The sequence below is a fragment of the Meles meles genome, chromosome 18, assembly GCF_922984935.1.
Source record: "Meles meles chromosome 18, mMelMel3.1 paternal haplotype, whole genome shotgun sequence".
NCBI classification, from domain to species: Eukaryota; Metazoa; Chordata; class Mammalia; order Carnivora; family Mustelidae; genus Meles; species Meles meles.
The window spans coordinates 31,965,434-31,976,721 of record NC_060083.1 but is presented as its reverse complement, the minus strand read 5'-3'; the positions used below and the strand labels follow the sequence as shown (position 1 = coordinate 31,976,721).

The 11,288-nt window shown below is 44.2% G+C and overlaps 2 protein-coding genes across 2 annotated transcripts; both read left to right on the top strand.

Moving 5' to 3' along the window:
* Window positions 1–368: 368 nt before the first annotated feature.
* On the top strand, window positions 369–1,304 carry LOC123929853 (olfactory receptor 4D1-like). Its single transcript, XM_045985957.1, has one exon. The coding sequence runs from the start codon at window positions 369–371 to the stop codon at window positions 1,302–1,304; it is 936 nt and encodes a 311-aa protein (XP_045841913.1).
* An 8,773-nt stretch (window positions 1,305–10,077) lies between these two features.
* On the top strand, window positions 10,078–11,022 carry LOC123929879 (olfactory receptor 4D2-like). The gene has a single exon (XM_045986001.1). The coding sequence runs from the start codon at window positions 10,078–10,080 to the stop codon at window positions 11,020–11,022; it is 945 nt and encodes a 314-aa protein (XP_045841957.1).
* The last annotated feature ends 266 nt before the right edge of the window (window positions 11,023–11,288 follow it).

The following is an 11,288-nucleotide window of genomic DNA, read 5'->3' as shown; positions in this document are numbered from 1 at the left end:
AACTGAGACTCAGAGAGATTAAGTAGCTTAATCAAGGTCAAATCTCAAGTGACTAGAAGCCCTGAATTTGACGGCTGCTGTGTTGGACTCCACTGTGTCCCCAGACTGGCATCCATGGAATCTTTGAAAGGCAGGTTGCACATGTCTCTGGATGGCTTGAAGATATCTCACGAATGTGTATGACAGCACTAGCTTGTCAGGTGTCTGCTGACAAGCCCATTAATAATAGCACCTGGTGATATGGTCTGCATGTGAGGCTCCATCCTCTGGACCCACACAACTCAGCTGGAGCCCCGAATGAGCACTTAAAGTGACTCCATGCATCTGTATCTATGATTCCTTTTCTTTAGGAGGATGGAGAAGGTGCCATGGAGCCAAGGAACCTCACGTGGGTATCAGAGTTTGTCCTTCTAGGGTTCTCAGAGACTGGAGAGCTCCAACTCTTCCTGTTCCTGGTGTTCCTGTTTGTCTACACCACCACTGTCGTGGGAAACCTCCTCATCATGGTCATGGTGACCTCAGACACCCGGCTCCACACTCCGATGTACTTTCTGCTCCGAAATCTGGCTGTTTTAGACCTCTGTTTCTCTTCTGTCACTGCCCCAAAGATGCTGGTGGACTTCCTCTCTGAGAAGAAAACCATCTCCTACCAGGGCTGCATGGCCCAGATCTTTTTTGTTCACCTTTTTGGTGGCGGGATTGTCTTCTTCCTCTCAGTGATGGCTTTTGACCGCTACATAGCCATCTCCCGGCCCCTCCACTATGTCACCATCATGAACACGCAGCTCTGTGTGGGCTTGGTGGTGGCTACTTGGATAGGAGGATTTGTTCATTCTGTTGTCCAGCTGGCTCTGATGCTCCCATTGCCTTTCTGTGGCCCCAACATCCTGGATAACTTCTACTGTGATGTCCCCCAAGTGCTGAGACTTGCCTGCACGGACACCTCCCTCCTGGAGTTCCTCATGATCTCCAACAGTGGAATGCTGGTCCTCATCTGGTTCCTTCTCCTTCTAATATCTTACACGGTCATCCTGGTGATGCTGAGGTCCCACTCAGGGCAGGCGAGGAAGAAGGCAGCTTCCACCTGCACCACCCACATCATTGTAGTGTCTATGATCTTCATTCCCTGTATCTCTGTCTACTCCCGGCCTTTCAGTACCTTTTCCTTGGATAAGACTTTATCCATCAGCTACACGGTTATGACCCCCATGCTCAACCCCATGATCTACACCCTGCGGAATCAGGAGATGCAGGCAGCCATGAAGAGATTACACAAGCACCTCATGATCTGTAACAGGGAGTGAGCTTAAAATAGTCTTGACTAGGGGCACCTGGGCAGTTCAGTCGTTTAGGTGTCCAACTCTTGATAACAGCTCTGGTCTTGATCTCAGTGAGTGAGTTCAAGCCCTGTGTGCAGCCTAATTAAAGAAATAATCTTGACTTTAAGTGACAATTTTTCCATATGAACTTTTGTTTGACCATGTGAAAAATAGAGGAAAGTCTTTATAGAGTGTGACATTTGACATTAAATCAATATTTGTGTACCTACTCTTATGTTTGGTATTATTTTAGGCACTCTCTCACTTTTATTTTTTAAAAGTTTATTTATTTATTTGAGAGAGAGAGCGAGAGAGACTGTGTCCGGGGAAGGGACAGAGGAAGATGGAGAGGGAGAATCTCAAGCCCGACTCCCTGCTGAGGAGGACCCCAAGATCATAACCTGACCTGAAATCAAAAGTCCAGATCCTCAAATGACTGAATCACCCAGGTGCTCTGGCACGTTCTCACTTTAATCTCCTCCTCATAAGATGGACAGTGGATATATTATTATTATTATATTAAACATTTTAACAATGAGAGAACTCAGGGAGAAGTGGCTAGCTCAGTGGTGAACAGTCAAGTGAGTGGCAGAGCTTGGCCAGGACTTAGTTCCTCTGACTCCAAGTTTGAGGCAAGGCTGTGGGTTGGATGTGAAATTCAAGGTTTCCCACAGACACAAGCAAAAACCTGGAGAGTTCCTCAGCTGTGTATGAGTATCTGTGATGACTGGTGAACAATCTCATCTTAATTCTGGAATAAGCACAATCTTTTCTGCTCCCTGCTTTTACTCTCCTTCCTTTATCTATGGAGTTCTGTAACTCTACTCAGCTAGGTATTTGCATTCACTGATGGTTGTTAGTTTTCCTGTGTCCTTTCAATCTATTGATTCCATTTAAAATGAGCAGAAGTCATTTACTGCTTCAATGTTTTTAAAGGTATCCTGAGTTTGAGAGGTTTTTTATAGATCTTGGCTACCAGCCCTTTGTCTGTAGTGTCATTAGCGAATGTCTTCTCCCATTCCGTGGGTTGCCTCTTTGTTTTGTTGACTGTTTCCTTTGTGGGCACAAGCTTTTTATGTTGATGAAGTCCCAAAAGTTTATTTTCACTTTTGTTTCCCTTGCCTTTGGAGACGTGTCTTGAAAGAAGTTGCTATGGCCAATGTTGTAAAGGTTACTGCCTAAGTTCTCCTCTAGGATTTTGATGGATTCCTGTCCCACAGTGAGGTCTTTCATCCATTTTGAGTTTATCTTTGTGTATGGTATAAGAAAATGGTCGAGTTTCATTCTTCTATACATAGCTGTCCAGTTTTCCCAGCACCGTTTATTGAAGAGTACCTTTTTTTCCACTGGATATTTTTTCCTGCTTTGTCGAAGATTATTTGACCATAGAGTTGAGGGTCCATATCTGGGCTCTCTACTCTGTTCCATTGGTCTATGTGTCTGTTTTTGTGCCAGTACCATGCTGTCTTGGTGATCACAGCTTTGTAATAATGCTTGAAATCAGGCAATGTGATGCCCCCAGCTTTGTTTTTCTTTTTCAACATTTCCTTGGTGATCCAGGGTCTTTTCTGGTTCCATATAAATTTTAGGATTGTTTGTTCCAGCACTTTGAAAAATGCCATTGCCGTTTTGATCAGGATGGCACTGAAAGATTGCTCTGGGCAGCATAGACATGTGTGAGCCTGATGGTGGGTATTAAGGAGGGCACATATTGCGTGGAGCACTGGGTGTTATATGTAAACAAGGAATCTTGAAACACTACATCAAAAACCAATGATGTATCGTATGGTGACTAACATAACACAATTTAAAAAGTTATCTTGAGTTCCTGTCTTAATTTATGAAAATTTTACTTTTACGTGATCCAGAATTCAATTCTAAGGATGGTAGGAAGCATAGAAATGCTAATTATAATTTATAACATTGACCTAAAGGGGAGAAATGGGAGACATTTCTTCAGATGCATCTTACGCGTGATCATTCCACAACACGAGATACTCAGTTTTGAACTGAATTTGTTGAGCGATACCCCCTTTTGATGGACACAGCTATATGCATGAGAGTTTTTTAAATTTAAATATCCATGAGAATTTAAGACAACTCTTATTGAAGCTTGCTATGTTTATGATGTATATGTGACTCATATCTAAATACATTAACCCTATGGGGCATCTGAGTTTCTGTGGATTGAGTGTTTGCCTCTGATTTCTGCTCCGGTCATAATTATCAGTGTGGTAAGATCAAGCCCACAGTTGGGCTCTGTACTGGGAGTGGAGTCTGCTTAAGATGGTCTCTCCTCCTCTCCCCCTCCTGACCAGCTCATGCTCTCTCTCTGTTTCAATAAATAAAAAAATAAAAATAAATATTATGAAACCTTAATGGATTGGTGCAATGTCTTTCATAAAGATGGTAGAGAAAATATTTAAAAGAAATTGTTCATAAAATGGTCTAAATTAAAGACATTTCTCAAGTTCTGATGCTGCCTTAAATTGTATAGTGAGACATTAAGAGGATTTGCAGCCAAGGTGCTTTATCTGGGCTCTAACTCCTGCTGGTTGTGTTCCTCTTGGACATCAATGAATCTCTACTTCTTTAGCTATAGAATTTCCATAATAGCTCACAGTGTTGTGTGGGTCAGTGGGGAAAATGGAAAAATTCCAACACAGGTCTTGGCATGTTGTAGGCATTCAGTTAATGTTAGTTCCTCCACCCATTCCCATTTACAGTTGTTTTTTGACTTCTCATCAATACGTTTTTTTCAGTTTAATTAGCGCATAGTTAATGTACAGGGTTAAATTAGTTTATAGTGATTCAACCATTCCATCTATTACTCAGTGCTCAGCAAGCTGTCCTCCTAATCTCCTTCACCTATTTCACCCATCCTGCCACCCACCTCCCCTCTGTTGGCTCTCTGTAGTTAAAAGTCTATTTCTTGGTTTGTCTCTTTTCCCCCTTTGTTCATTTGTTTTGTTTCTTAAATTCTACATATGAGTGAAATGATATTTGTCTTTCTCTTACTGATTTATATCACTTAGCATTATACTGTCCATACCCATCCATGTTGTTGGAAATGGAAAGATTTCATTACTTTATATGGCTGAATAATATTCCTTTATTTATATGTGTATGTGTATGAATATATTCATATATACATATAAATATATATAAAATCCAAAATATATATGTGTGTGTCCATCAACAGATGAATGGATAAAGAAGAGGTGGTATACATTGGATCCATGAAAGTTGGTGTATCTGTCCGAGTTCCACCAGAGCAACAGGACCAGTTGGATATAGATAACATATGTCTAATAAGAAATTTGTTGCAAGGAATTGGCTTATATGATTGTCAGACTGATCCCCAGGCCAGTAGAAATGCACAGGGCGGGGGTCAGGAAGGGCAGGTGGGGACTTTGCATGAGCTGAAGCCACAGTCCAGAATGTCACCTTCTTCAAGGAAACCTCAGGTCTGACTTCAAGGCTTTTTAACTCATTGAATCAGGCACTTCCAGATTATCTAGAAAATTCTCTTTTATTTAAAATCAAGTGATTGTAGACAGCAATCACATCTGTGAAGTACCTTCACAGCAACACCTAGATTAGTGTAGGATCAAATAACTGGGAACTATAGACCAGTCAAGGTGACATATATATATATATTTTTTAAAAGATTTATTTATTTATTTATTTGACAGAGAGAGAGATCACAAGTAGGCAGAGAGGCAGGCAGAGAGAGAGGAGGAAGCAGGCTCCCTGCAGAGCAGAGAGCCCGATGTGGGGCTCGATCCCAGGACCCTGAGATCATGACCTGAGCCGAAGGCAGCGGCTTAATCCACTGAGCCACCCAGGCGCCCCTCAAGGTGACATATAAAACTGACCATCATAACAGGAGAATTATTGATTATCAGTGATGCTGGGCACCCTCAATGGGAATCTAAATGAAGTTGCTTCTTGTTGTATCCATTTAAGTTTGAAGTGGTAACAATAGTTAAGTCGACAAAAATTTATTTTCTTAGATATATGCTACATGGAGAAATCATTTTCTCAGTTCATTTTCCATGACTGGGTCTTTAGTGTGATTCCTGCCATTCTGGTCTTTGGAATTCATTATGTTGCCTAGTGGATACAGTGAACAGGGAGGTCTGGTGGACATTCTACATACCCATATGTGCCTTGACAGGGGAAATATAAGAACTGAAACATATTCATTATCTCTTAGTGAAAGCTAAGTCAGAATCAGAACTCAAAGTCACCCACGTGATAGTCAATGAAATATACAAGTCCTGTTCCCTTCCCCAGAATCAATCCAGGCTAACTGGTTTCGAGTGATTAAATCGAGTGATAGACTGAAGTTCTAAATAAGGATCAATGGTGGTTTGGTTGGTTGGTTTTTAAAGATTTTATTTACTTGAGAGAGAGAGAGAGAGACAGTGACTGAGCCTGAGCAGGGAGGCTGGAGGGCCAGAGGGAGAGGGAGAATCCAATTCCCCACTGAGCAGGGAAGCCTGAAGTGGGCTCCATCCCAGGACCCTGAGATTATGATCTGGCACTTAAACAGACTGAGCCACTCTGGCACCCAGGTTGGTTTGTTTTCTCATCTACATCTCTTGTATGTGGAAGATCTTCACATTGTATTCTTATTTGCCAGAGGCAGAACTTTATTTGGCCAAGTGTGAACATTTGCAGTGGCCCAGCCTGGAAATGCTGTGCAGATCAGAGAAGTCTAAGAAATCAGGTTTTACATCACATCAAGCTTACAAGGGCAGTCAATTCCTGTTTTGATCAGGTTCTTGTCATGAGAAATTACAGGAATTTCTTGTAGGAATCCAAGTGTTAGAAGCAGTAATAATTCATGCGTAAAAACTCTAGCACTTTATGTACAATGGAATATTATTCAGACATGAAAAAAATGAAATCTTACCATTTACAATGTCATGGACGGAACTAGAGAGTATTATCCTAAGTGAAATAAGTCAGTCAGAGAAAGATAGTTAACATATGATCTCATTCGTATGTGGAATTTAAGAAAAAAAAAGATGATCATAGGAGCGGGAGACAAAAATAAAACGAAATCACAGAGTGAGACGAACCATAAGAGACTCTCGTTTTTTTTTTTTTTAAGATTTTATTTATTTATTTGACAGAGAGAGACCAACAAGCAGGCAGAGAGAGAGAGAGAAGGAAACAGGCTCCCTGCCAAGCAGAGAGCCTGACGCGGGACTCAATCCCAGGACCCTGAGATCATGACCTGAGCTGAAGGCAGAGGCTTAACCCACTGAGCCACCCAGGCGCCCCCCATAAGAGACTCCTAACTACAGGAAACAAAGTGAGGGTTGCTGAAGGGGACGTGGGTGGGGGATGGGGAACCTGGGCGATGGGCATTAAGAAGGGCACATGATGTGATGAGCACTGGGTGTTATATGCAACTGATGAATCCCTAAACTCTACCTTTGAAACTCATAATATGTTGTATTATAATAAATTGAATTTAAAGAAAAAATTTAAAAATTCTAGTATTTTATAGATAATGTGAGTAAACCTGGAATATGGATAGTAAATCAATCAGAGGGTCTGGTAGGTAAAATAAGCGACAAGATTTTTCATAAGTTTCCACTGTAGTATAGAAACATTTTCCTACCTATGAATTTCTCTAAATAGAGATCAATTACGTTTATAAGTAGAAGGACAAGGAGAAAAAGAAAAAGTAGGAGGAGAAGAAGAAAGAAAGGAATCAAACCTGTTATCTTGATGATTCTGAGCGTACCCATCGGAGAAAGAACAGTCAGTCGAGCTGAGCATGTGGCTCAGAAGCGGGAGCGTCAGTGTTATCTGAGAACTCGTTCCTGATGCAGATTCTTGGCCCTATTACTGACCAGCTGAATGAGAAAGTCTGGAGCTGGGGACACACTACTCCATCTTCAAAAGCTCTCCAGGTGGTTCTTTTTTTCTTTTTAAGATTTTATTTATTTATTAGAAAAAGAGAGAGAGAAAAGGAGTGATGGAGAGGGGGAGAGAGAGTGTGTGTGAGAAGCAGACTCCCCCATGTGAGCAGGAAGCCTATGCAGGGCTCGATCCCAGGACCCAGAGATCATGGCCCGAGTGGAAGGCAGACCCTCAACCTACGGAGCCACGTAGGCGGCCCCAGGTGCTTCCTTTAAGGGTGAGAACCCCTGGTCTAACAAATGGGTTTGTCGAAGAAAACTCCAAGAGTCTCTTTTAGATCATGGACTGAGAATCCCACATCCTGCAAATCTCTAAAGTTGTCATTGTCCTTGGAACTCGGCCCCTAAGGACGATCTCTCAGAGAGTAAGTGGTTTTGAGACCTTTAGAAACTTTTTAACAACCCCCTCTGTTCCCTTGCCTCCAGAGAAAATGGTGGTGGTGGCGGCGGGGGGGGTTCAACTCAGCTCTGCTCCTAGAGCCGAGCCCAGTTCAATAGTGTGTCTCTGAGGACATGTCCTCTCTCCCTAGGGTCACAGCCACTGTCATAGGTGGTGTGGGCAGTGGCCAGGGAACTGACGTTGCAGGAAGGAAATCTCCAAGATGATGTGAGACCTGAAGCCATTCTCCCATCCTGGGCTGGAGGAAGGTGAGACACCCAGGTTCTCTCCTCTGTAGAGAAGTCAGCTGCAAGAAGGACCCAGAAACACTGGAACATGGGGAGATAAACAAGTGACATAGAGTAAATGGTAGTACATTTAAAGTGGGAGGAGGGTCTCGGGAAGGAATTCAGGGGAAACACGAAGTTGAAAACAGACGCCTCAGGTCTCATGTGAAAACCCAGGCTTTAACTACTAAGCAGGGATGGAGGGTCCTGGGACAAGAGTGTGAGGAAATGCACCACAAAATCCCCACCTAGATGCAGAAAACAGGGTCACAGAATCACCCACTAATACTAAAAACACTAAACCAAATGCTACACATGTCTGGAGGAACGGCTTATTCAGCACTGCTGTTCTGGGTGCCGGCGCTGTAATGTTACTGAATTCACAGTCTCGGTAAGAGGATCAGAGAAGAAAGTGAAAAATGCTCCAACGGAGCTATGTATAAAAACTTATTGGAACCCAGAGAAAGCAGGGATTAATTCTGCATGGGAGAGGTAGGGGGAGGAGTCACAGAGCAGGGGATATCCCTGTTTTTGTAGGGTGAGAAGGTGGTAGAGGGCATTTCAGGGAACGGAACCCGAGGCTACCAAGGAGATAGCCGAGCATATGGCACACGCGAGAAGCTATGAATTTCTTGAGTGGCAGTCGGTTCCAGGGTGACTGGGATACTGATTACAACGGTAGGTGAAGGCTACATTTTATAGGCTGCGTGACATGCTGAGAGGGAGTTGCAGGCACATAGGTGAGCACGGTTTTTGACTCTGTAAGTCCACCAAGCATGTTAGGCAGCTCCAAAGAGTTTGAGTTATAAACCAGGGGCACTAGAGAGTCATTGGAAGATTATAATGAGAGAGAAATGTGACCAGATATGAGCTTAGAAAGGTCTCACTGACAGTCTTTTAGAACTGGCTTGCGGTGGAAGCAAATGGAAGACAAAGAATGAGATGAACTTGACCGTTAATCTCTGATGGACTGCTGTAGGTACATGGGAGAGGATGGGACTGAGAATGGGCAGGAGGAGTGGGGAGGCCCCCCAACCCTAACCTATCCCTCTCTATATCTCCCCCTCACCTTCTTCTCCAGCTTTGCCTTCTTCCCTCCTCTCCCCACCTTCCCATTTCCCTTTCCTTCACCTGCTCCCTTCCTCCCTCTCCCTTCCTCTTCCTCCCCTACCTTGATTTCTTTGTCTGTTTCCATGCTCTGTTTCAACATCTTCCTCCATCTTCTCCCCTTGTATCAGTAACATCTTCTAAACTTCTTGTTCCTTTCAGCTGAGTTCTCAAAGTCTCCATCATGCAATATTCATCACCTATTTCTTAAACCAGAGACTCTCTCTCACCTTGGCCTCTCTCTTGTCTCAGCACACACTCCGTCTCTTTCCAGGTAAGGGGCTGCACCCTACAGCTCTTCACGAACCCAGCATCAACCCCACCTGACTTGGGAGCATTGACTGTCCACCAAGATGGGCACTGTGGGGCACAAATAAAGATCCGTGTCTCTGCCTCCGGGAGCTTTCAGTTAAACTGTGGAAGAAAACCATAGTCACAGGAAAAGCCCATTAACTTGCAGATGTGGTAAGGGTTGCATGAACAGTGATTCCTAGAAACGTGTATGTGAGATCCAAAGAAGGGAGGATGTCTTTGTGGAGGAGAATACCCAGAAGAAGTGATTGCCAGAGTGATTCGTTTCCAGACACTTTCGAAGGAACATGATGGGTTATTCTATGTCAGGCCCTAGACAATTCTCTAAAGAAGATGTGTTTATTCCTGTCTTACAGATGTGGAAACTGAGACTCAGAGAGATTAAGTAGCTTAATCAAGGTCAAATCTCAAGTGACTAGAAGCCCTGAATTTGACGGCTGCTGTGTTGGACTCCACTGTGTCCCCAGACTGGCATCCATGGAATCTTTGAAAGGCAGGTTGCACATGTCTCTGGATGGCTTGAAGATATCTCACGAATGTGTATGACAGCACTAGCTTGTCAGGTGTCTGCTGACAAGCCCATTAATAATAGCACCTGGTGATATGGTCTGCATGTGAGACTCCATCCTCTGGACCCACACAACTCAGCTGGAGCCCCGAATGAGCACTTAAAGTGACTCCATGCATCTGCATCTATGATTCCTTTTCTTTAGGAGGATGGAGAAGGTGCTATGGAGCCAGGGAACCTCACGTGGGTATCAGAGTTTGTCTTTCTTGGGTTCTCAGAGACTCGAGAGCTCCAACTCTTCCTGTTCCTGGTGTTCCTATTTGTCTACACCACCACTGTCGTGGGAAACCTCCTCATCATGGTCACGGTGACTTCAGACACCCGACTCCACACTCCCATGTACTTTCTGCTCCGAAATCTGGCTGTCATAGACCTCTGTTTCTCTTCTGTCACTGCCCCAAAGATGCTGGTGGACTTCCTCTCTGAGAAGAAAACCATCTCCTACCAGAGCTGCATGGCCCAGATCTTCTTCTTCCACTTTCTGGGAGGTGCCATGGTCTTCTTCCTCTCGGTCATGACCTATGACCGCCTTGTTGCCATCTCCCGGCCCCTCCACTACATCACCATCATGAACACGCAGCTCTGTGTGGGCTTGGTGGTGACCGCCTGGATGGTAGGATTTGTCCATTCCATTTACCAACTGGCTCTGATGCTCCCATTGCCTTTCTGTGGCCCCAACATCCTGGATAACTTCTACTGTGATGTCCCCCAAGTGCTGAGACTTGCCTGCACGGACACTTCCCTCCTGGAGTCCCTCATGATATTCAACAGTGGAATGTTGGATGTCATCTGGTTCCTTCTCCTTCTGGTATCTTACACGGTCATCCTAGTGATGCTGAGGTCCCACTCAGGGCAGGCGAGGAGGAAAGCAGCTTCCACCTGCACCACCCACATCGTCGTCGTGTCTATGGTTTTCATTCCCAGCATTTACCTCTATGCCCGGCCCTTCACTGCCTTCTCCATGGACAAGGCTGTGTCCATCGGCCACACAGTCATGACCCCCATGCTCAACCCCATGATCTACACCCTGAGGAACCAGGAGGTGCAGGCAGCAGTGAGGAGACTAGGGAGGCGCCGGCTGGTTTGTAAGAGGAGTGACAATGAGTAGGTCCCTTCTCCTTGGCTTTGTTTTCCATTTGTTACATGGAGGACAATCTACTGTATCTTCTGTCTTCAGAGCTTGCGGTTATGGTGTGGAGGTCCTCATAGGAGGGTGAGTTTTAAAACTAAACAACTGACTCAGATTTTTAGGAAGAAGGAAAAAGTGATCTTTGGTGGCTAAGGTTGATGCTGGAGTTATGAGAAGTGTTCTCATGGTTCTGGAAAGCCACACCCTTCTTTTCCTCTTCTTGGTGGATGGCGTCCTCTAATGAG